General features: G+C 44.8%; 1 protein-coding gene and 1 long non-coding RNA gene across 9 annotated transcripts in view; one reads left to right on the forward strand and one right to left on the reverse strand.

Moving 5' to 3' along the window:
• Positions 1-336: 336 nt before the first annotated feature.
• The window catches only part of ATP1B4 (ATPase Na+/K+ transporting family member beta 4), a 47,445-nt gene continuing 23,193 nt past the window's right edge, over positions 337-24,588 (forward strand). For 2 of the 7 annotated variants that reach the window (XM_061408598.1, XM_061408602.1), the window contains exons 1-8: positions 342-690; positions 4,605-4,863; positions 8,844-8,972; positions 9,241-9,345; positions 12,486-12,682; positions 13,321-13,377; positions 17,164-17,259; positions 17,989-18,115. In XM_061408598.1, the coding sequence (XP_061264582.1) occupies positions 628-690; positions 4,605-4,863; positions 8,844-8,972; positions 9,241-9,345; positions 12,486-12,682; positions 13,321-13,377; positions 17,164-17,259; positions 17,989-18,115 (1,033 nt within the window). In that variant the 5' untranslated portion in view covers positions 342-627. Of the gene's footprint in view, positions 691-4,604; positions 4,864-8,843; positions 8,973-9,240; positions 9,346-12,485; positions 12,683-13,320; positions 13,378-17,163; positions 17,260-17,988; positions 21,460-24,588 lie in introns of those variants that run through there. The other 5 variants (XM_061408600.1, XM_061408599.1, XM_061408603.1 and 2 more) reach the window with 5 other exon arrangements.
• On the reverse strand, positions 4,858-11,185 carry LOC133242438 (uncharacterized). Of its 2 annotated transcripts, none has more exons than XR_009734864.1 (3): positions 10,639-11,185; positions 6,036-6,137; positions 4,858-5,718 (listed from the first exon to the last, which is right to left on the reverse strand). It is a non-coding gene; the product is annotated as an uncharacterized LOC133242438 (long non-coding RNA). The 2 variants fall into 2 exon arrangements; XR_009734863.1 differs by having other exon boundaries at positions 4,858-4,996; positions 5,616-6,137.

Genomic DNA, 24,588 nt, shown 5'->3' on the forward strand with positions numbered 1-24,588 from the left:
GGAGCCAAGCAGGAGCCTGGCCTCTAAAATGAATAATCCATATTTAAGGGGCTGGTGGATTGACACAAATAAGGAATATTATATGTGGCTTAGTGTGGGGCAGGGGAGGTGGGGAGAGCAAAGGGAATCTTTCCTGACACCTTAGATCCTTTTGCATGAGATCAGCCTTATGAAAAAAGAAAGTTATTCTTGGCCAACTCCCCTCACCCCCAACTCCCACCCAGGCCCCACCCCCTGCATGCACTGATATCCAGCTCTCAACTGAGAAGGACACAACTGAAGACTGCCATTGGGCCCATAGTAGCTCAGGCGCTAGAGAAGGGCAGGGAGTGGGAAGACGTGAAGCTGCGGGGGGGGCGAGTCACTCATCCTTGTGACCCAGAATATCTCCCCCTCCCTGTAATGATGAGCTTGCTTTTCCATAAGGGCTTTCCTTTGATTCAGAGAAGGGGCCAACCAATGAGAGAGGGGCATGTTAGATTATTTTGGGGAAGGGCTCATGCCAGGAGGGTTCACTTTTACTAGGCGCCAAGTAGCCCCAGCAACCAGTGTCTCCTGTACCAGCAGCAGCTCCGGAGCTCTCCCCCACTCGCCTGCCTCTGCCGCACCTCTGCCCACTGCACAGCCATGAGAAGGCAGCTCCGGTCCAGAAGGGCTCCGGCCTTGCCTTACGGTTATCGCTACAGACTTGTGAGTCCCGGGAAGCAGAATATTTTTGCTGTCCCTTTAGAATGGGGTGGGTGGGGGGTGTGTAGGTCATGACTCACGGCTGCTTCTCTTTAGGATGGGCAGAAACAGTGAAGTTTAAGGAAGCCCAGGGTTTCAAGCGTGAGCAGTGACTCCCGGGACCCCACTGCACCCTGAGTGGCTAGACTGAAGGAGGAAGCCCTTCTCCTGTGCAACAAAGATAAGGGACAGGGGAGATGCCAGAGAATGAAGGCGTCTTCTACAATGTTTTCGTGGGAGTCTAGGATTTGAACAGACCTTTTGGAGTCTGGGAGTAGAGGTTTCATTCCAATAGCAAGAAATGGAGCCAAGAGAGAAGGGAAGGGAAAGAGGAAAGGAAAGGCATTTGCCTACCCAGTTGTCTCAGTCCCTTTGGGTGGGAGCTTCTGAGGAACCCAGCTACTCTTTTTCTAAAGCTGAAATTCCAAGCTATAGCTAAAATCCTGGAATACTAGGTAGAAGCTGGGAGCAGTCCTAGACATCGTTTCTCTAGAATCCCTCATCACGTAAGGAGACTGCTGTGGCTCAGGGCACGGGAGGTCCTGGCCATTTACTGGAGAAGCTGAAGTGAGAATGCAGGTTTCCTCACTTCTCATCCTATGCTCTTTCATATTTGCAGCATGCAACTCCCTAACCCTCCAGCACCCATGGCCTTCCTGCCTGCCACCCCACCCTGCCCAACACTCACACACCCCACCTGCAATGTCACCATTTATCTCCAGGGTGCATTAAAATTTTCTTTGAACCCAAAGTTTCCTTGCATTTAGTTTGCTAGAAATCATGAGTATATGCCACATGCAGTGTTTTTTTTTTTTTTTTTGCTGAGAAGTATATTCTGAAATCTCCTCCAGAGAGGGCTGTGGAGAGCCTCAGGAAGAAACAAAGCTTAATCCATTTTTCTTGGGGAATGGCCACTCCCCAATCAAGGAGCTAACTGGAGACTCTCAACAGCCTGCAGAGGAAGACACAGATCTAACCCCATACCAACCTGTGGAGGGCTTCTCATAACTTTCTAGCCATGGTTTGTAGAATCTCTCTTTTGACGTTCCCCAAAGTCCCTTCCAGTTCTCAGAGCAGTCATAGTCTGTAGGGCATACAAAGTCATTCCTTATTTGGATTCTTTTCTCTATAATGCTGCTAAAGTGTTGTGTACAAGTTTAATTATCTGCCCCTCGTTTTGGATTTTAAATGCATCAGGGGATCTTGCTTTATTGGGAACACTTGATCACGTTTACAAAGAGAGGATTTGATGCAGTGAATAACTGTGTGCTAATGTCTCTTTCAAAATTAATCAACCATTCGAATGTTTACAGGGTGTCACTCAATGCAGGGCACAAATTTATCTTCCAGGTCATACTGTTTGTTTATGTATTTGTTTATATGTTTATATATTTAGAGTGCTCAAAATGGAGCCATGTTCTGCCCTTCAGACTCTTTCCTTTTAGGGCAACACCACGGCCCCAGCACACACCCACTCTTCCATCTCTGCACACTCACACACACTATCACAGGAGGTCAGTGCCACTTTAGGAAACAGACAAAAACAGGCCCTCTCATTACAAAAGTGTTCCCTACTGGGTTCCATGAAACACTGAGCTGCCCCCAAAGCGCCCCTCTTGTACAGTGTGAGGTTCTCCTATACATGGAAGCTGGGGCAAGGGGGAAAGATATTTGCAGTTCCTGAAGCCCAGGCAGTGTGAGAGCTGTGGGGAAATTAGCTCTGAGAAGGTTAATTCTTCCCGGGAGGGTAAAGCTTTAATGACAAGCCATCTTTAATGGGATTATCGTGAGAGCTCATATCTACAAATAAGATCAGGCAGAGGCCAAAGCCAGCTGCCTCCTCTGTGGAGCAGGGGTGGAGGGCAGGCAAAACAGGCGACTAGGAGAGGAAAGGAGATTTTCCCGAAAATATAAAGGGAATAGAAACTCCTTCACCTTGAAATGTTATACTTCAAATTCTCTGAGATTTTCAGTTAGATCAGATTCTCTGGAGGCCAGGATGACTGACTACCCACTACAGTCCGGATGAATGCCTAGGCGAGGGCATGGTTCAGGAGTTTTCAGTCAGGCAGTTATCACTGATGTTTGTTCGGTGCCCACTGGTTACCTAGCTGCAGGCTCCATGCTGTGGAGGGTCATCAAGGAGTTAGAAAATACGGCCCCGTCCCACCCACCCCCACCCCAGGTGCTCAGAATGTAATTCTGGAGGTCAAATGGGTACCTATGTTCACACACAAGTGAAAGAGATTCAAGAACATGTATTAATCCATTCAACATTGAGTGATGGGGGGTTATTTTCCTAAGCCTTATCCCATGAGTCCTTGTCAGAGTTAGAAATCTCCAGTTGTGAGCACCTTCAGCCTCTTGGGAACACAGAATCTAACATATTGCTGTGCTCTGTCAATCTGCTCAACCACCTCTCAGCTTTTGCGCTCAAAGTGGTAGGAGAGAAACATCATTGTCAGGGATATTGCGAGACATGGGTTCAGAGACTGTCTGCTCTATCGTTGAACTAGCTGCGTGATTCTGGCTACATCCTGTTGCCTCTCTGGGCCGCACGTGGACAAGTGACTCTTCAAGGCCCCTGTCAGGTCTGATACACATGTGACATAAGACTGTACCTTTGAAGAAATTAGAGAGCAATTCAAGAGAGCTTGTAATCAAGAGCTAGACAGCACTGGGCAGACTGAATGCTGAGAGTAGAGCCTTGTCGTTCTGTATCACTTTTACGGATCCTGAACAATCTAGCTCTCTGGCCCGCCCCGCCCCCCACGTCAGCCCTTTCAGCCGAGTGTCCTCTAAATGGCCTTTGAGGAATCAGGCAGGGAGAGGGCGGCACGGAGCCCCTGGCCTCTATCACTGGATACATCCCCCCAACAGGTGCACAGGCCCTGCCGCTCTTCAGATTTGGACAGCACAGAGAAGGGAGGGTGGCCTCATTTTCTGCTGCTGCAATGAGCCTTGGCAGACCCACAAAGAGCAGAGATCCAACTCGCCAGCCTGTGGCTGGGAGGCATTTGAAATACCATTTGGTGAAGTCTGGGTTTTTCTCTTTTTTGTTTAATTTTCTTAGAACCACTTGGAGAAGATTACAGTTTCAGATCTCAAGTAATGGCTGCAATCAGTCAATCAACAAATATGTGCTGAGCATTTCCTACGTGCCCAGATTTCTGCCAAGCGTACGGGCTTGGGGGTGGGGAAGACGAAGGAAATATCAGTTGCCATCCCAGCACTCAGGTGGCCTGTCCAACCTGCTTCTGGCAGGCAGAGGTTCCAGCGTGGGCAATAGTCAGAGAAGCAGCAAAGAACTGCACCCCCAATCTCTTGTTTCTGTGGGGAAGACAGTCTAAGTTTTGAGGAGGGGTACAGCAGCTGGCTTTTCCTCCTGATGTCTATTCCAAGCTATTTTTAGCCACAACTTAGGATGGTGAGGGTGAGCAGCTGAAAGCATCCAGAGTGTTAGGACAAAGCTGCCTTGGACTGAGAATGTGCCATCACAGACACAAGTGTCTAAAACTCTTCCATCCTCCAGTGTTGAGCTCAGTCTGCCCTGACAGGCCAAAGTTAACAGGAAGCCATGGCCCCAGGACAGAGTAATGACATGAACAGTCCTAGGGGAACAACCGAAATGCCTGCAGCTGAGAATAACACTTGCACCTCTATGGAAAGAATATTGGGTCAAAATGGGTCATAGAAATAATATTTCCTGCAAGAGAGAAAGAAATCTGCCTCTTGTAACAACAGGTATGTTTCTGGGTAAGTGGACATCTGAAGCATCTCCAAATATTGAGTTGTTTTTCATTTATTTTGGCTGGTGGGATGTGCCATGGGAAATTTTCTTTTCCAAAAAAAGGGGTTGTGTGTTGTCACTGTTTCAGGATGATCAGGATGAAGTGAACCAGAACTACTTAGCGGATGAAGAGGAAGAAGCAGAAGAGGAGGCTAGGGTGATGGTGGTACCTGATTTGGAGGAGGAGGAGGAAGAAGAGGAGGAGAAAGAAGAGGAGGAGAAGGAGGAGGAAGATAGTCACAGTCAGGAAACAGACAGTGCCTGGTGGCGGAAACTGCAGATTGTCAATGAATACCTGTGGGATCCGGAGAAAAGGACATCTCTGGCCCGAACAGGTCAGAGTTGGAGTAAGTCCCAGTGGTCCCAATGCCCCAGTCGGGTGTCCTTTGCTTTCGGCTTGGCGTCCAGGACTCCTTTACCACACGTTGGATGGGCTTGTCTGCAAACTTCTCTTAGCTCTTCACGTAACCGGATCAACGCCTAGGGAAATAATGGGCAGATCTCATCAGAACAAACTCCAAGTGGGTGAACAGACGATTGTGTAGCTGAAATCCACTGGGCTCAACAGCATTTTGTAGTGCAAAAAGACAGTAAGAATGAGTTGAAAAAGCACAGGTTTTATGGAAGCCCCAGCCCTGTCATTTTCTCTCTGTAACTTTGGGCTCATCATTTATCCTCTCTGAGCCTCAGTTTCCTCACCTGATAAACAAGGGAAGCAGTATCTCCCTTTCTGTCTCACAGGAGCAGCCTGAGACTCTGGTAAGATATGAACATGGTAAAACCAAAAGTGTTACGCAGAAGACTATTCCTAGGATACGAGACTCAGGTCCCTACTAACCTGACCAAGGGTTTGTAGAGTCTCATCAGTTCACCCCATAACGTCAGAGAAGGATAGCCAGGGCTGCCGCTGGCCCCAGGTTGTGGGTGCTCTACGGCTCCAGGGTGTTTAGAGAGAAATGGGTTAAAGGGATCATTTCTAGCGATTTAAGCCCAAGCTCCTGTTTTTCTTGATCCATGGCAGAACTGCGGTCCATCTGCAGCCACCACTGTCACTTCACAGCTTCCCCAGCACTCCTCTCCCAGGGTCCCTCCTACTCACCTCTTGAACTCTTAATGCTGATGCTTCTCAGGAGATTTAGCTTATGGTAAAATTCACACTCGCCACACTCTCTGCACATCCCAGGAGAAGAGCAGCTGCTGGTCTGAACTCAGTTACCCCATGGAAGAAAAAACAGATAAGTCTATGGATGAAATAAGAGTCCCCCAGTGCCAAGAGTCTACATTGCTGAAGTCGACGTTCATGCCTTCTAAAGGCCCCTTTAACTGAGAATTCTCTCCTTTGTAGCTGATGTTTCTAATTCAGCTCAGTCAGGGTGAAACGGCCAGCCCCGCTTCCTGGAATTGGGAATAGCAGGTGTGGGGCTCTGAACAACACCCACCTCCCTTCACCCCTCTTCAGTTCCCAACCCCACCCCTGCCCATCCCTCAAACTCTCAACTCTCGACTGGAACAAATGTACCTTTCAAGGAACATTCCAACATTCTGGAAGCTGCAGACAAATGCAGGACACTCACTGGGGCTCCAAAGGGGGCACAGCTGTCTGTGGCTTGCCTAAAGAGGACTGAAAAAACAGGCCTTGTGAAATCCAAGTGTGGTTCTGGGAGAGGAAGCCCTGCGTTAACCCTTAAACAGCCATTGGAATTTAACCAGATGAGCTGATCCAAATTGTGCCTGCGGAGAAGAATCCATAAGCCAATACGTGGGGACAAGGGAGGAAGGTTCGAGTGTCCAGGGGAGATGTGCCAGTGGGGACACTGCATATCCAGGCCTCTGGGAAGTGGGTCTCAGAAGGCTAACCCTGGGCAAAGGGCAAATAGTGATGTTAATGCCCAGATCACCACATGCCTTGCTGTCCTCTTGCTTGAGAACTAGGTGCCAATTAAGCACTTACTAACCCTGTCCAGCCTGGACATCAACATGACAGACATATTCACCCATGACAGACATATTCACCCAGCCTGTTATTATATTCTGGGCTTTTCCTCTTATAGCTGGGCAACCTCTATTCATAGGAGCTATTTTATTTTATTTTATTGGGTACTGACCAGAGTCTATGAGGTAGTAATATTATTGTCCCCATTTTACAGATGCAGAAACTGAGGCTTAGAGAGGGTAAGTAACTTACCTAAAGTCACAGTTAATAAGTGGCAGGACTGGGACTCAAACCCAGGTTGGATAAACACTGGAGTTCCTTCTCTTGCCAGAACACCACACTGTCTTCATGAACTTTAGCAGTGAGCAAGGCCCTGATGGGTAAAAGACTCAGGACCTGATGGGGTGTTTTAGTGGAAGGACTGAAGAGTTGGGATTGAGGGTATCTTGTCTATTCAAGATATAATCGTCTATCCAAGCTTGGGTGGGGCGTTCAGGGGTGAACCCTGGATTACCTAGAGGAGCAGCCCAAGTAAAATTTGGATATTTGGAGCAGAAAAGGTTGGAGGGATCAATGGGTTCAGGTGGGTACAGTGCTTGGTTTTGCCGGGGGTGGGGGTGGTACAGTGTAGCTGAGACAGCCTATCACAGGCTCCAGGGCACAGACTCTTGGGCAAAGCTGAGGGGACACATTGTTTGTGCCATTCTCCCATCTACAGCTTCCCAGCCACACATCCCCGGCAAGAAGGAAGATGTCTCCCAAGGAATGTACCTGTCTTCTATTGCTTTCCTTTCATCCATGAAACTGAGCCTTCTGGTCCCCCAGGATGGTTCCAGCTGTGGATGGGTTGCCAGGATGAGGACAGGGGTAGAGCAATGGAGAATGGAGGAGGAGGCAGAGGGCACAACCCATCAGGCCAGCCAGTGGGCAGCAGCCAAGTACCACAGGCACACAAGGTGCTGCTGTTTCTTCTCTGGGGACTCCAACTGAAGTGAGGTGTTTGTATTCCAGTTCCACTTTAGTGCATCTTAGAAAACATAAAGGTTCACCTCCAGTTAAATTCCTAAGGAATTTTTTTTCTCCTTTTCCCGACTCCTTTTGGGGGCTGTTAATTTTATTCGGTTCATGGTTCAATTTAAAAATTGACATTTGGATTTGGTTTGGGGTACAGCAGAGTTAGGTAGTTTGTTCTGGTTTCCAGCTCATGATATGGTTCAAATCCATAGTTCTGACATCATGGTACTGCTGTGAGAAGAGTTAGATGCTATTTTCTGAGACGGCCCCAAAGAGGGGCATGCTTACTCACTCATTCTGTGCTGCCTAATCCCGGGACAAACCTGGTCCTGATCCAGCCCACAGAGGGAGAATTCATACAACTGTGCCTCTGGAAACCATGGCAATAATAATATTAACAGTGATGAAGAGTGTCATATATAGAGCACTGAGTGTCTGCCAGGCTCTGTGCTATGCTATTTATATGCATCATTCAATGTTAAGAAGTCAGTACTATTATTATCCTCATTTTACAGATGAGGAAATTGAGGCCCAGAGAGGTAAATAGCATGTCTAACATCCAACAGCTAGGAAATGGTAGCATCAGCACAGGATGGAAGGAAAGGCTGAATTTCAAATATTGTTAGGGACACAGATCAGAATATGAGGGAAGTGCTAAACTTATCACCATTTTATCTGCTAGGAATCGGGGGGTGCCCAAAGGTTCTATAACTTGCCCAAGTGCAGAGTTAGAGCTCACAGGTGGCAGGTATCAATAAGTACAGTTGCCCCCTCCTTCATTCCCCATCCTGTGTTAGTGTTCTTTTTGAAATCAGAGTCACTTAAACTTTTGCCAAACATGAATAAGATTTGAAGTACATAAAGTGAAACCTTGCTTTGCCTTCATTAGAGGCAAGTCCAATGGAAATGAAGCAAAAGTTTGAATTATGGGCTATGTGAAAAGAAATGCTGTTTTCATCACTTGCAAATATATATAATCACTGGAACCAGGTGGCTAGAACTCTTTAGGACACCTGCTTTAATGAATAGCAGAGAATGATTTGTACATAGGACATTGACCATAGCCCAGAGGACTCCCAAGCAATTTGCCCTCTGCAGTACTTTAAACTCTGTTCCCCTATAATCTAGTTCATGGTCATCATTTGCTCAGCAAGCCCTTCCATCGGAGATGCTGTAAAGGTAAAACTGCAATCAGACCTCTGACGCAATTCTCACCAATTTCAAATCGGTGAAATCTGAATAAGCAAGGACATACTGAATCTGGGGAATTACAAAAAAAGCCATGTCACGTGTTTGCGCTGGTTCTGATTCGTGAGTTCAAATGCAGACACAGGGCTTATTGGCCAGCACTGACCACCCTCATCTCTGATTTTTCTGCAGGCCTGATCTTAGTCATTTACTTCTTCTTCTATGCCTCCCTGGCTGCTGTGATCACCCTTTGCATGTACACGCTATTTCTGACCATCAGTCCTTACATGCCAACCTTCACTGAGAGGGTGAAGCCTCCTGGTGAGTGCCCAAATACCCTGAGCTGTCCGAACACCCTGGACAGAAATCTGCTTGCACGGCATGTTCAGCCTCAATTAACTTTGGCTTTTCCCTGTAATGACTTAGGGATTCAATTATTAGGAGTAAAAGTAAAATGGTACTTGGCAGATTATGGTCCTTTTCATTTTGATTGCCTGGGGTGGGGTTGGGGGGAATGGTTTCATGGGAATTGATACAAAAATTATCCCAAGAATGGGTTAATATATCCAAGACTTGTTTTCATTGCCAGGAGTTATGATCAGACCCTTCGCCCATAGCCTTAACTTCAACTTCAACGTTTCTGAACCTGACACTTGGCAGCATTATGTGATTAGTCTAAATGGCTTTCTCCAGGGTAAGTGCCTCTGAATGGTGAGAATATCTTTGGAAAGGTGATGGGTGGGAACTCAAAAATCACTTGGCTCTGAAATCCCAGTCTTAACTAACACTGCCCATTCTGATTTTTCGTTATCTTGCATCCCCCTCAGCACCTGTAGATACAATCAAAACTACTGTGGTTTGTGATTGTATGTTGCCTTAAAGCATATAAAGCCAAAGATGGTAAGTTACATGTTTATATGAAAGCATATAAGCCAGTAAGGTGATAAATTCATTAGAACAGAGAACTTGCTTTCTCTTCTGGAATACCCTAGAGCACCTAGTTATGTCCTGGACATATCCAGATGGCTCAATAATGATCAATTATAAAAGATAATTCCGGGGGGGGGGGGGCAGGTGGTGATGAGAAAAGGAGAGTGTTCTCCAGAACTGGAAGACTCTTACCTCTTGTGTTTTCTCAAGGTGAGAGAATTCATTTCTTGGAGATGAGCCATCTTAAAGGATGATCCATCTTAAAAAGCCTTTATTTAAGTCTCTTTATTTAAATAGCAATCCAAAAGGGAGTTGGAGGACAAACCTCTGGGTGGTAGTCACTCCAACATTTTGATAGCCAGTGTTTTCAAGATGCCTATCTCTATAGTATTATCAGATAATGTTCTCAGGGGCAAGTGAAAACTGAGGCAGCAGCTTGGTTAAGGTTAAACATAGAGCCCACAGTCTCTGTATTTCTCCAGCTATCAAAGTAAATCCATGGGTTAACTACACCTATTATTTGTGGAGGAAAAGCCCGTCAGACTGGTTTGGTTGTCCTGGCCTGGCTGAAGCCAAGTGATGGGGGTGGCCTACAGAACAGGCAGTGAACGAAGAGGATTCTCTTACGTGATAGGAAGCCTTGTTTAAATGCATAAATGTTGTCACTGAACTTTAACCCTGCATCGCAGAGTCTATTGTCCTCATTTTACCAATGGGGGAATTGAGGCTCAGAAAGGGGAAGAAATCTGATCAAAGTCTTCCAGTAGCTGAACCAGTATTTCAATTTAAACCCTTGTTTCTGTTCTTGACACCCTTGCTACTCAAAGTGTGATTCAGGGACCAGCAACATCAGTATCACTTGGAGTTTGCTGGAAAGGGAGAATCTCAGGCCCTACCCAGACCTGCTGAATGAGGGTCTGTAGGTGGTCTTTACACCCTTTAAAGCTTAAGAAGTGCTGCTTTTCACAATTCTTTGCTGCTGCCATATGACCAGGAATTAGAAATTCAGCTTTGTATCAGTGTCATTTTGATTAAGTCTGAGATTCAGAATCCTCACCTGTAAAATGAGAGGAGCATGGTTCTTTTTGAATCCATGGAGTCCCATTTTTGACTCCCCAAAATGTTTTGGGCATCATAGCCAGCACAATATCTTCTCTTCTTTCAAAATGCTTGTGAGCTATTGCAAATGTACTATCAGAATCTCTGCTGAGGAAATTCCTCTGAGAAGAGAGAAGATGCAGAAATATCAATTCTGACCTGATGACAGAGGTGGGGAACATTAGGAAAAGCATTGGATTTTTTTAGTGCCTAAGTGTAGATAATATGCCCTGTTTAAAAGGAACACATCTCTGAAATAGACATCAGAGTATCAATTTCATTCCTGTGAGGACAGAGATTTTGCAATAAGGGGTCATGCCCATGTCACATTATTTTTAAAGGAACACCCTCAAGAGAAACAACGAACACGTGATTAGAGTTTCTATTTAGAAAGTTATTTGAACATAGGTCTTATTCTTCAAAAAAAGATTAAAAAAAGAGAGAGATTAAAACAAAACCTTGAATTGAATGTAGATTTGTCAAAGGAAAAATAAAAGCTTAGCCATAACTAAGATTTAAAATTTACTAGAATAGATTTAAAATTCCCAGTTGCTTCTAATATCAAGCCCAAGTCACAGTCCGTCTAGATAAGGGCCCAGCAGTACTTTTGGAGTTTTACCTCTGGTGGCACAATCTCCTCTGAAAACTGAGCTACTTGGAACATAAACGCATGGAGGCTGGATCTAATAGGACTAACTGGATTTCATCATTGAGAACCAAACTGGGAATAATGTAGTCATTTCTAAAGCCCAGTTCTATGGCATCTAGTAGCCCAGTCAGCTCACAGATGGACCTTTTCAGCCCTCTCCCTGATACCTGTACCTTGAAAGTGAAAGTTGCTAAGTCGTGTCAGACTCTTTGCGACCCCATGGACCCCAGTCTGTGGAATCCTCCAGGCCAGAATACTGGAATGGGTAGCCTTTCCCTTCTCCAGGGGATCTTCCTAACCCAGGGATCAAACCCAGGTCTCCTGCATTGCAGGCAGATTCTTTACCAACTGAGCTATCAGGAAAGCCACGTGTACCTTGGGCACATGCTAAATTCCATGCAAGGGAAAGGGACACTAACTCTGAGTGCCTCGGGTCTCAGAAGACAAGACCTCACCCCTCAACCTCTCAGTGGAGACCCTACGTTTGTCATTGTTTCCTGTCTTTCAACCTAAGTTTCTACTTTTCAGTGCTAACTTCCCTCTATAAAGAATGAGCTGGTTTATTTCCTCCTCTTCTTCCTCCTGCTTCCTCCTGTTCCACAACATACAGTTTTCACCTTTTTGCATTGGGTGCCTCTGATCAACCTCAAAGAGAGGTTTCCTAGACTGAACTTAAAGAGATATAACCCCTGTGTTCTGCCTCTATGTATATCCCATGCCTTGATATGACTCAGTCCTTCTTCCAAAATCTGCCTACTATGTGCCTCTTCCTCTCCCAGAGGTATTAATAGAAGAGGCAGCCCTCCACGTTTACAATTTACCATGTCAGAAAAGAAATAATGGAAAATAGAGAAGAGTTATAAAGCGACAAACATAATACAATCCAGAGATGGATATGGAAGAAGTTCCAAGAGAATGAGAAGCAAGGGGACAGGCAATCCAAGTGGGCTAGGGGGACTAGCCCAGAAGGCTTCTTGGGAGAGATGTTGTTGAAGGGCCTGGGGCCCCTGATGCCAGGTCACAGGGTCTAAGACAGACTGAGTGGGCTTTCAAAGGAGCACAAGTAAGCTGGGGAAAGGAAACCAGGGAGAACCACTGAAAACCTGGCCCTCTCTGCAGCACCTAACATGACCCTTTGCCACCCCCACATGCTTTAGGTTACAATGACAGTCTTCAAGAGGAAATGAATGTAGACTGTCCCCCAGGCCAGTACTTCATCCAAGACGGTGATGAGGATGAAGACAAGAAGGCCTGCCAATTTAAGCGCTCCTTCCTGAAGAACTGCTCTGGCCTGGAAGACCCAACTTTTGGCTACTCTACTGGACAGCCTTGCATCCTTCTAAAGATGAACCGGGTATATTGGCCCATGATACTCTGGCAATGAAAAGTGGATGAGTTGGGTAGGAAGGCCCTGGCCACTCCATGTCTCTTGGGTTCTGTCTTTATACACTGTTAAGCTTGGCCATTTTTACCAAGAGCATCAGTAATACAAACAACTGGATAAACCTACCAAGTAATAATTCCTTTTCTCCCTGAACACTTTCTATTTGGATTCTTCTCCAGCACCCCTGAACCTGCCCTTGGATGCCTGTATCAGGAATGAGATCTTGAGCTGTTTGGCACAGGAGACTGACATGAAGGTGGTGTGGGGGGCAATTCTTATATTACAAGAAATGCATTTTCCTCCTCTCCTGCCATGCCTTGGGGTGGCAGAGCCTTATTAGGCATGCTCTCCTCTTGACACCAGTACATTCTTTACACCTTCAAGATAATCTTGCTGCGGTTACCATTGTATGAATATCAGCCACAAATAAAACAAGGAGTAAGCTGAGCTGTGTAGCTTTGAAGATATTTTGCATCTTCTACTTTCTGTAACATTTCTGAGAGGACAAATAGATCAAGGTTGTGCCTAAAGAAGTGATGACTCTAGGGGGATTTAGAAAAGCCCTACTTTTTTACTGTCAAACCTGTTAATTTTTTTTCTTTTGCTAGATTGTTGGCTTTCGTCCTGAGCGTGGAGACCCTGTGAAGGTTTCCTGCAAAGTTCAGGTAAAGTGCCCTTTTGAATAAGTACTGTTAGCACACCTGTTTCGTGCAAAAAGATGGGTCATCTCTTCCAAGGGCTTTACCATGGACGGTTGGCTAAGGGTCAGGGAAAGGGTTAATCTTTTCATAACTACGCCTCCATTTATACCTTCAGTCCTCCCTGTTTCCAGAAAGCATTCCATTCATGTGTATTCGTGTGTGTGTGTGTGTGTGTGTGTGTGTGCTGATTTATACCTGTGAAAGCCAAGGACTGAACCTCAGCTAAGGGACACAGCTGGGAACAACAATGTGCCAAGTCATTAATTGGGATTCTGTTTACACTTTTGCTTTTAGCTCTAATTACTTGTTTCTTTGAACTAAACAAGCGGCTTTCATTAGAGTCATTAGTCCCTGGTTTTAAAACTGAATTTCACTTTTTGCAGCAATGACCAGTGGCACTGGGTGTCGCAATAACAAATGACTACAAAGGAAGCATAAACAGAACTCCATTAATATGCTAACTAACTGTCCTTCAAGGGGCCATTAACTCCTATCTCATCTGTGCCAATTAGCTCCCTTGTAGGAAAAAGCCCTAGATCTTGGGTTTGCTTCTTAAACTGGCAGTAGCTGCCTCCTGTTTGCTAACAGCCACTGTACCCCCAGTCCTGGGCAGCTGTCTTACAAATAAGTGAAACCAGGGAATCCCATTCTCAGTAGCAGAAATGCCACTCAAAACTGCAGTCTTGATGGTGGCAGATCAGAAAGCAACAAAAGGTGGCATTTATTCAGCAGTAGTTCACGTTCATGGAGAAGGCAACGACACCCCACTCCAGTACTCTTGCCTGGAAAATCCCATGGACTGAGGAGCCTGGTAGGCTGCAGTCCATGGGGTCGCTAAGAGTCGGACACGACTGAGCGACTTCACTTTCACTTCTCACTTTCATGCGTTGGAGAAGGAAATGGCAGCCCACTCCAGTGTTCTTGCCTGGAGAATCCCAGGGACGGGGGAGCCTGGTGGGCTGCCATCTATGGGGTCGCACAGAGTCGGACACAACTGAAGCGACTTAGCAGCAGCAGTTCACATTCAACAAGAATGTATGAATCACTTATTAAATACCAGGTACTCTGCTGGGTGCTGGGAGTGCCAAGATAAATATGAATCTGTCTCTGAAATCAAGGCAGTCAAGTAATACAGATGCAGTGGAGACATAAAGGAAGGAAAGGTTAGTTCCACATGGGAGGTGATGACACTGAAGATGAGCTTTGAAAGATCAGGCCGTGCTTGCCCAGTGACCAAGGTAGGAAGGACATTCATTCTGTTCACATATATGTGAACATGTATAAACATACACACATGAGAGGTGTGACTACAAACGGTGGAATTGATTCCACACACCATTCACCAAAAATAAATTTCATTACTTTTTAGAATACATAAATAAACCATGAAGATGAACTCAGTCTTAAACTAGCATAGTAATTGGATTGAGTCCTGCTTAGAGTTCCCTCGGAGAAGGCAATGGCACCCCACTCCAGTACTCTTGCCTGGAAAATCCCATGGACGGAGGAGCCTGGTGGGCTGTAGTCCATGGGGTCGCACAGAGTCGGACACGACTGAAGTGACTTAGCATAGCATAGAGTTCCCTAAGGAGATTGAACCAGTCAATCCTAAGGGAAATCAGTCCTGAATATTCATTGGAAGGAATGATGCTGAAGCTGAAACTCTAATACTTTGGCCACCTGATAGGAAGAACTGACTCACTGGAAAAGACCCTGATGCTGGGAAAGATTGAAGGTGGGAGGAGAAGCGGACAACAGAGGATGAGATGGTTGGATGGTATCACCAACTTGATGGCTATGAGTTTGAGCAAGCTCTGGGAGTTGGTGATGGACAGGGAAGCCTGGTGTGCTGCAGTCCATGGGGTCACAAAGAATCAGACATGACTGATGACTGAAATGAACTGAGAGTTCCCTAGTGGAAGTCATTCATTTTTCAGCTTACATCGAACCTTGCTGAGAACTGTCTTTTTAAAAAAAATTGAGTCATTATACATTCTATAATAATCAATACTGGTCAAATCCACACCCACTTGTGGAAGTCAAGCAGGATGAAGTAATTACTAGAATAAATTAAGGAGAGTTCAGTTTATAATAAGCCATTATAGTATATTGATAGAAGTAATCACACGACCCGAGTGAGTGATTTGCTAGTAGTGATTCACTATTTGTCTCTTACCTCCAGACCTCAGCTATCTAGGGCAAACCTAACGCATGGGCAGAAAGCCCTGCCTGACATACTATGATGAGGGTCAGTTCAGTTCACTTGCTCAGTCGTGTCTGACTCTCTGTGACCCCATGTGAAACATGCCAGGCCTCCCTGTCCATCACCAACTCCTGGAGCTTACTCAAACTCATGTCCATCAAGTTGGTGATGCCATCCAACCATCTCATCATCTTTCGTCCCCTTCTCCTGCTTTCAATCTTTCCCAGCATCAGGGTCATTTCCAGAGTCAGTTCTTCACATCAGTTGGCCAAAGTATTGGAGTTTCAGCTTCAGCATCAATCCTTCCAATGAATATTCAGGACTGATTTCCTTTAGGATGGACTGGTTGGATCTCCTTGCAGTCCAAGGGACTCTCAAGAGTCTCCTAACACCACAATTCAAAAGCATCAATTCTTCGGTGCTCAGCTTTCTTCATGGTCCAACTCTCAACATCTGTACATGACTACTAGAAAAACCATAGCTTTGACCAGACGGACCTTTGTTGGCAAAGTAATGTCTCTGCTTTTTAATATGCTATCTAGGTCGGTCATAGGTTTTCTTCCAAGGAGCAAGCATCTTTTAATTTCATGGCTGCAGTCACCATCTGCAGTGATTTCGGAGCCTAAGAAAATAAAGTCTCTCACTATTTCCATTGTTTCCCCATCTATTTACCATGAAGTGATGAGACCGGATGCCATGATCTTAGTTTTCTGAATGTTGAGTTTTAAGACAACTTGTTCACTCGCCTCTTTCACTTTCATCAAGAGGCTCTTTAGTTCTTGTTCGCTTTCTGCCATATGGGTGGTGTCATCTGAATATCTGAGGTTATTGATATTTCTCCCGGCAATCTTGATTCCAGCTTGTGCTTCATCCAGCCCAGCATTTCACATGATGTACTCTACATAGAAGTTAAATGAGGGTGGACTTGTTTATTTAGTCATTCCCCCTTTGCTTATCCTCCTGACCCCACCCCCTGTAATGAAGCCCCTCAGAGAATGTGGTCAGAGACACGCGTTTAGGTGAGCCACGTCCAGGCTGTGTCCCTGTGCACCTGGTTTGACCTCCATCAGAATCGAGCACACCACGTGCATGGTGTTGTAGAGTGGGATTTACAGAGCATGTTCTAATTTACACCTGCCTCGGCTCCAGAGTCCAAGGCTGGGTGCCAGGTCCAGTATGATTCTTTGCAGAGGGACTGGCATGGTAGGCCCTCTTGCCAGAGCAACACGAGGTACTGCAAGCCCTTTAGAGCCCCTCGGAGCCCTTCCGCCTGAGTCTCCTAGGAGCCAGCACAGAGCTACAGTGAGAACCTTCAGCCTTCCATGTCTGGGCCTTCTATTCAGAATTCTTTGAACTGCAAAGCCAAAGCCCAGTCTCTCCCTGGAAACACTCCTCTGGCAATAAGTCTGGCCTGAGCTATGCCTCACTCTGCTTTCCTGGTCTTCCTGAGATGGACACACAGTGTTTCTACCTGGGCCTCAGGCCCCTTTAGCTCAGGCTCCAACTCAGGGACCCACCACCTGATACATACTTGCTTCTACTTACAGAGAGGTGATGAAAACGACATCCGATCCATCAATTACTACCCAGAGTCGGCTTCTTTTGACCTCCGCTACTACCCTTACTATGGCAAACTGACTCATGTAAGTCTGTACTCCCCTTTAGTCTTTGCTGTCAGAAAGGGCTCAGAGGCAGGGCTGACTGGGATCAATGAGAATCAGGGAGCAGCAGGTAGTAATAACAATGGGGTGAACAGCTGCTGGCCCAGACCCGGAGTTCACTCCACCAATTCCTATCCCAACCACTCCTTGCCAAATCTGAAGGAATCTCAAACATGGTGTGGCCTCACTCCTTCAGTTTACAGATAGAAAAATGAGGGTTCAGAGAGAGGAAGTGACTTGCCCAAGGTCATACAGACAATTAGTGGCAGAGCCAGGAGCAGACTAATCACTTAACCATTGCACTCAATGATGCCCAAATAATCGGGTTCCTTTTTCTCCTGCTTGGCGTCTTGGGGCAGTGAAGGCTTCAACACCAGCATGGAGACTTAATAAATACTAGTTCTGGTTTGATTCATGGTCTGATACCCAGAAAACCATATCATGCTGAGTTAGAACTGCTTCTCCCCAGAGGACAGTCAGACAACTGACATTGACTTATGAGAGAAACGTGTAATTTCCCCCAAGTCCCAGGGCAGAGAGAGCATCTCAGTTGCTTCAGCCACCTGTGACTTGGCATCATGGGATTTACACAGTTCCCTTTGTGGAGGTTATTCCATCCTGCACTGAGCATCCAATCACATCCATCCTGCTATCCTTCCCCACAACCCCGCCCCTCCTCCCACTTAGAATTCATTGTTCTTCCACCTACAGGTTAACTACACCTCCCCGCTGGTGGCAATGCACTTTACAGATGTAGTGAAGAACCAAGCGGTGCCTGTGCAGTGCCAACTGAAGGGCAAAGGCATCATAAATGACGTCATCAATGATCGTTTTGTGGGTAGGGTAATCTTTACTCTAAACATAGAAACCTAAGAACTTCGGGGGGCCACTCCCACCAGTTCTGTTTCTGTTTTATTTCATGTTACCCTGGTAGCACCTGAATTCTCTTCTTCAATCAGGACACAGCCAGATGGACACCTGAGACAGTAGACCATTTTTCCTTGCCTTTGACATATGTACAAAATGGCATTGTGGGAACTATTTGATTTTTAAAGGTAGTCTCTCCTGATGACAAATAGATTATATTTGTTTCCTTTTCCCCCACTTAAAACCAAAACCCATACTTGCTGCTAGAAGTCTCATCGTAGTGTAAACATAGTATCTGATAAAATTCACAGTAGCCATGAAGGACAATTTCTGTAATGATTATAAATTCATCATATTTTCTAAAAATGTGTTGTTTTTAGAGGTGAGATTCCTCCCAACCAGGCTGATAACTAACCCTTTTTGTTAACCTGCCTGGCAAGGTCCTGCCCTGAGAATCACCAAGCAGACCAATCCAGAATACACCTAGGGCCATCATGCCCAGGGAGTCTGTATCCAAGGCTGCTTGTGAAATAGGCTTTCCTGGGCAACTAAATACTGCTTCACCAACTGGGTTATCTCCAACTGGAACAGAAGTCACTGATAACTGGATGCTGTTCTGGGATAGAGCAGAACATAGACCTTCCCTATGACTTCTTTGGGGAGGTGAGGCCCAGTGCAACTGGGGAGAACACCTACCACGTGGATGTGACTGTTATTAGATTCCTTGCTTTATGGTGTAGTCATCCAAAGGCAAATGTTCCCGCAGAAAGGTTGTCTCAGCTTCAGGCAAAGGAAAAGGCAAGGATGATCTCCACCACCGAATTCTTCTTGGGCTATTTGTCTGACAGTAGTGTGATGTTCTTTTGAGACCTCAGGGATGGATGTGTTGACCACCCTCACACCCTCTGCTACACCTTTGGGGATTGAAGTCAGGGTCTCCTGACTGATACATGGTAAGACAGAAATCTCCTGCCAGGCCACCCTATATTCAAGTCCCATTAGCCAGCTTTTCATTTTCTTAAAAAAAATGGTACGAGGCAGATGTTTATCCAGGTTGTGGATCAGCCAGGCTGCTTTGTCTTATCTTTGGCCATATGACCATTCCGCTGCTTGTCTCTACTAGGGGGAGGGCTGGGACCAGGAGAAAAAGAGAGTGTCAGAGAAGAGTATAGTGTCTCAGGGTCCAAAGCAAGCTTAAAGGCCACCTGGAAATATCCAGAGTCGGAATCTCCTCTACAATGTTTACCTTCTCCCAAAACAGGGAACTGACAGTTTGGTAGTGAAAACAAACAAGTAAAGAAGTAACTACAATATAGTGTGACAAGAGTTTTAATATTAGTATGTGGGAATGCTATGGGAACACGAGGAAAAATAACTCAAGCTGAGAAAGTAGCAGAGGAAGTTTCACATGCAACTGTGTTTGGGTAACTGTGAGCAGCTCATGTAACTTGAATGTAAAGGGCTCAGAGCAACGGCAGGGAGGGGCAGTGGACTGGGCTAGAAAGGCATACAGGTACTGAAAGAGGCCTTGGAGTTTCGTCCAGTAGGAGAAAAGGAGTCATTAAAGCATGTTATGGGCTTCCCAGGTGGCTCAGTAGTAAAGAATCCACCTGCTAAGCAGAAGACACGTAGGAGACACGGGTTCAATCCCTGGGTGGGGAAGATCCCCTGGAGAAGGAAATGGCAACCCACTCCAGTATTCTTGCCTGAAAAATTCCATGGACAGAGGAGCCTGGCGGGCTACAGTCCATGGGGTCACAAAGAGTCAGACACGACTGAGTGACTAAACAACAACAAACAAAAGCATTTTATGCAGGGAAGCTTTGTGATCATACTTACTTTTCAGAAAGAGCACTTTGGCAGCCACATCGTGAAGGGTGCATTGCAGAGGGACAAGACTGGGGAATGGGCAGTGAGGGAGAAGGAATCAAGAATGACACTAAGGTTCTGAGCTTGGCAAGAACCCCTGGGATGGTGATACTGTCGATTAAGACTGGGAATACATGAGTGAAGCAGGAATGGAGAGGAAGATGTTGAGATCAATTCTGGACATTTTAGGCTTGTGATTTCTACTTGTCAGACACTGATGTGGAGCTGTAAATATAAGTGGGTTGGTGAAGAAGGAAATCTGAGAACAAAAGCAACATTTGCTTAAGTGAACTCTCTTAAGAAAGTCCACGGTATTTAATCATGGGAATTTGAGCCACTTATGTAAACATATCACAGCAATCTGGTCTCTCAGGTACTGCTTCTCTCTTGGCTTATGGCAGAAAGGACTGCTGCTGCTCTTTGGAATCTCCTTCCCACACACCTTTCCAACTCTTAGTGACAGTAAAGGGGGGCTGACTGCTATTAACAAGTGATTCAAAGACATGCAACAGCAGACCTGTGGAAAACACAAAAAACAACGAAACTGTCTCCCCTCAACTCCTTTCCTTACCAAATTCGACTTTCAAAACTAACCTTTAAAAAGAAACCAACTTGAAGATAACAACTTGAAAACAATGAGCTCAAATGATCAAAGTCTCAAGATTTAGTAGTAACAGATAATAGAACAGTAGATCTGGAAAGGAACTTAGAGAGCGTTTAGTGCAAACAACCAGCATTGCATCTGACTCCAGGTCCAGTGCTCTTTCTACTCTGAGCTGCTGCTTACCAGGAAGTACCATCTTTTAAAAAATCAATGAATGATAGATATCCCAGACATTTTAAAACATATGTCAAATTTGAGTTAGAATAGTTAACATTTCACAGGAATTCAACTGGTGCTATATATTATACATAATACATTATCCTGTTAAATACGTTGACTATTAAACAGACAAGGAATTATGAATCTTTTGTCATACAGTATTTCTCATTCAACGGAATCCATCATTTCCACAGTTTGAAAGCAATATTGAATAGAAGTAGGATACTTGGGGATGTCAGCCAGGACATTTAAAAATAGCTTTATTATACAGAACTGGATATTATATTTATTACAACTGGATTCTAACAATTGAAGAAACTTCCAGTGGACTAATTTAAATAGTCCCCTAAATGGTGCTGTATCAGGATTTGATTTGTACACCATCTGTTGCACTGCGCTTGGTTTTACTTGATTGTCAATGAGAAATACTACTTCCAAATGCCTTCATGATTTTTGTCCATGCTAGACTTAGGATTTTTTACTTCTTAGCCCTTGAAATTATTATTCTAACGTTACCTTTCTTAGGCATTTGTTTGCTGGGAATCTTCATGTAGAAAACATTAATATTGTCTTGGGGAGATGTTGACAGCAATAAATTAAAATAAAAAAGGAGTGTATGATTTCCTCTTTCTAAACTGTACCACTGATTTCCCCACAGGAATATTGGGCAGACATGTGGGTGGAAAACTTGACAACTGACAGCGTATTAGTTTAAAACTGTTTTTTCTTCCCCTTCCCACCTTTTTTTCCTGACTCTTGGGATTCGGCCACAGGAGAATGAAACTAAAAGTTGTTCCATTTCTAAGCGTTTTTCCTTTTGCAACATTCATGCTCCAGTTTCTTGGAAGACTATTTTGTCAGAGTAAACTGCCTTTCTTCATCAAGGTTGAGTTTCTGGTATAAATTATTCTGTTTGTTTGCACAGGAGAAGAACGCGACGAGAAACTTTGAGGCAGGGAAAAGGAACAGAAATTCAAAGAGAAACTGCAAGTTAAGTGACTTCAGGGCACATCTGACCACAGACTGTCTCCCAGAGCAAATCTCTAGTGGTGATTGCAGCTAAAGACAGAAATATTTCCATTCCCTTGTTTGAGTCAGAGGCTAGGCTGCAGTAGGAACCCCTTCTTTCTTTGCAAGCTGCCCTGGGCTAAGGTCTAATAGGCAGATATGGTTTGACTGGGGGGCGGTCTATGATCCCAATGTATTTCCCCCATCTAGGTTCTGTGTTAGAGTCCTGTTTCCTTACTAACTTCAAACATGATAAAGCAGTTTAACCAAATCATGCAGAAGTGTGATTTACAGTGTGATTTTATCCAGGTAGAAAATAATTTTGGGTGTCTGTGTATGCACTGAGGGGTTTGAGGGGGGCTAGGACAGATGGAGGCAAAGGGCAAGGAAAATGGAGTTGAAATGCAGAACAGCCCTGCCTACTTCACACAGTTCTTTAGTTGTAGGCTAGGAAAGAAGAAAAGCTGATAGAGGGATCGAAAAGCTTTAAGAAGGATGTGGTAGGCTCTCAATCTGACAGCCCTGTATTCAAGATATACTTCTCTGCAGGCCCCTGATTAGCTGTAGCATCAGTTAGGATTCCAATAAGAAATAGACAGCATGTTGACAAAATAGAATAATTGGTAGAGGATTTATTTACAAAGAGATTAATTATAAATGTGTCAATGTAGGGAACCATAAAGAATAGCACAATAACCCAGGCTAGTTCAAGCTAAACTCTTAACCTTCCCTAGGCCCTAAGGGATGGGGTTAGGAAGTGGTTTCCAAAACCCAGAAGGACTGAGTAGGGTACAGCTGACCACCTTGAGAGAAGTGGAGACCTTGCTGGAGAACTAAGCTATCTCAAGGTGACCTAGTAGGTAGGGAAACAGGAGAATAAATACCTTGACTTAATCTTCCTCCCTCCTTCTGATCTCCTGCTGGTAATTCTCATTGCCCAAACCCAACCAAAATCAGAGGGCAAGTAAGCCCTCTGGTGTGGTCCATACAGGTCAGTCTCCCAAGGAAGAAGGCAGGGTGGAAAGGGGAGGGGGGACTACTTTTGGAGCGTCAAACACAAAACATCTAGTGCAGACACCAAGATTTTGAGATTCTGAGCACAGACTCCTGGGAGTCTGGTAGAGTGCTAGAACCATCTACTGAACCGACTCCAGTGACCAGGGCATTTTGTCTTCATGCATACTCTGCTCCACAGCTTTGGGGTCAGAGGCAGTAGGCTTTCCCATGATAGAAACTCTTTTCTCTGTTCTTTAATATTCATTCCCTTTTCCAATTTCCTCCTTCATACTTTCCTAATCTGGTATCCTTTAGTATGTCATTTAAAACTCTTTTGCTTGTAAGTCACAAAACAAATGAATAAAAACGATCTCAAATAGACTTGAGGATAAAAAGAAATTTACTGAATCATATAACTAAAAAATCCAGGTTCTGGTTACTTTGGTTTGAGGCATAGCCAAGTCTTGGAACTCTATGTCATTAAGAACCAGTCTTTCTCCATCTCTCTATACTGCTTTCCATCACGTTGGCTTCATTTCCAGGCTCCACAAATCAAGATATGTACAATGGCTGCCAGCACTATCAGGCCTATGTTCTCAAAGGCTAATTTTCCTTCGAAAGGCTTCCCTGGTGGCTCAAACGGTGAAGAATCTGCCCACAATTTGGGAGACCCAAGTTCGATCCCTGGGTAGGGAAGATCCCCTGGAGAAGGGCATGGCTACCCACTCCAGTATTCTTGCCTGGGGAATCCCATGGACAGAGGAGCTTGGCGGGCTATACAGTCCATGGGGTCGCAAAGAGTCTGGCACAACTGAGCAACTTATCACTTACACTTTCCCTTTGAAAAGGTAGGTTCTCTTCCCTGATAGTTCAAATAAAAATTCTGAGTCTCTCATTGGCTTGAATTGGATTCTGTGTCCATCCCTGAACCTACCTCTGTGGCCACAAGGAGAAACTTCTTTAGTTGGCCAGGCTTGAGTCACATGCCCAGCCCTGGAGCTTGGGATGATATCAATACCACTCAGCTTGCCTGGAATGAAAGTCAGGGAGAGGTGATCCTCCTGAGGAAAACTGAAGTGATTTTACCAAAGAAAGGTGAACGAGTGGAAGATAGAATAGCTGTCCACTGCATTTTGTCAGTGTCCTGTCAAATCCTACATCTACTTATGGTTGTTCTTGTACTTTCAAACTAAAATCTTTTCAAAATTTTAACATTAAGGTCTCCAAAGACAGTCCTTTCACTCTACTCTGGCATTTTGTCAACACCTTTGGCTTAGAAAAAAAGCAAGGTGGAAAGAGAAAGAAACCGTCTTGATTTATTCTACTTTGTCTTTACCAAAGAGAATTCCATAATTTAAATCTGCATTCAAAGTCTGGCTTCCATAAAACGTTTTCTTCTCAGAATAGACTGATACAATCTTCATAAAATAGTTATTAATAACTTGAATCATAAAAGTATTTGACTTGCATCAGAACAAATTTGTTCACAAGTAACATGCAGGATGAGGGTAACATCCTTTCCCTCCCCTCCAATCCTCTGACTGATGACATCATCTTGTATATAGAAAATCCAAGGAATCTATTAAAAGACTATGACAGCTAGAGAATAAGTTCACTAGGGTTGTGAGATAAAATATCAGCACAAAAAAATTGATTGTCTTTCTCTGCACTAGTGGTGAACAATTTAAAAATGAAATTGACATAACAATTCCATTTATAATAGAATAAAAAAGAATAAAATATTTAGG

Source organism: Bos javanicus, chromosome X, assembly GCF_032452875.1.
Source record: "Bos javanicus breed banteng chromosome X, ARS-OSU_banteng_1.0, whole genome shotgun sequence".
In the NCBI taxonomy this organism is placed as follows: domain Eukaryota; kingdom Metazoa; phylum Chordata; class Mammalia; order Artiodactyla; family Bovidae; genus Bos; species Bos javanicus.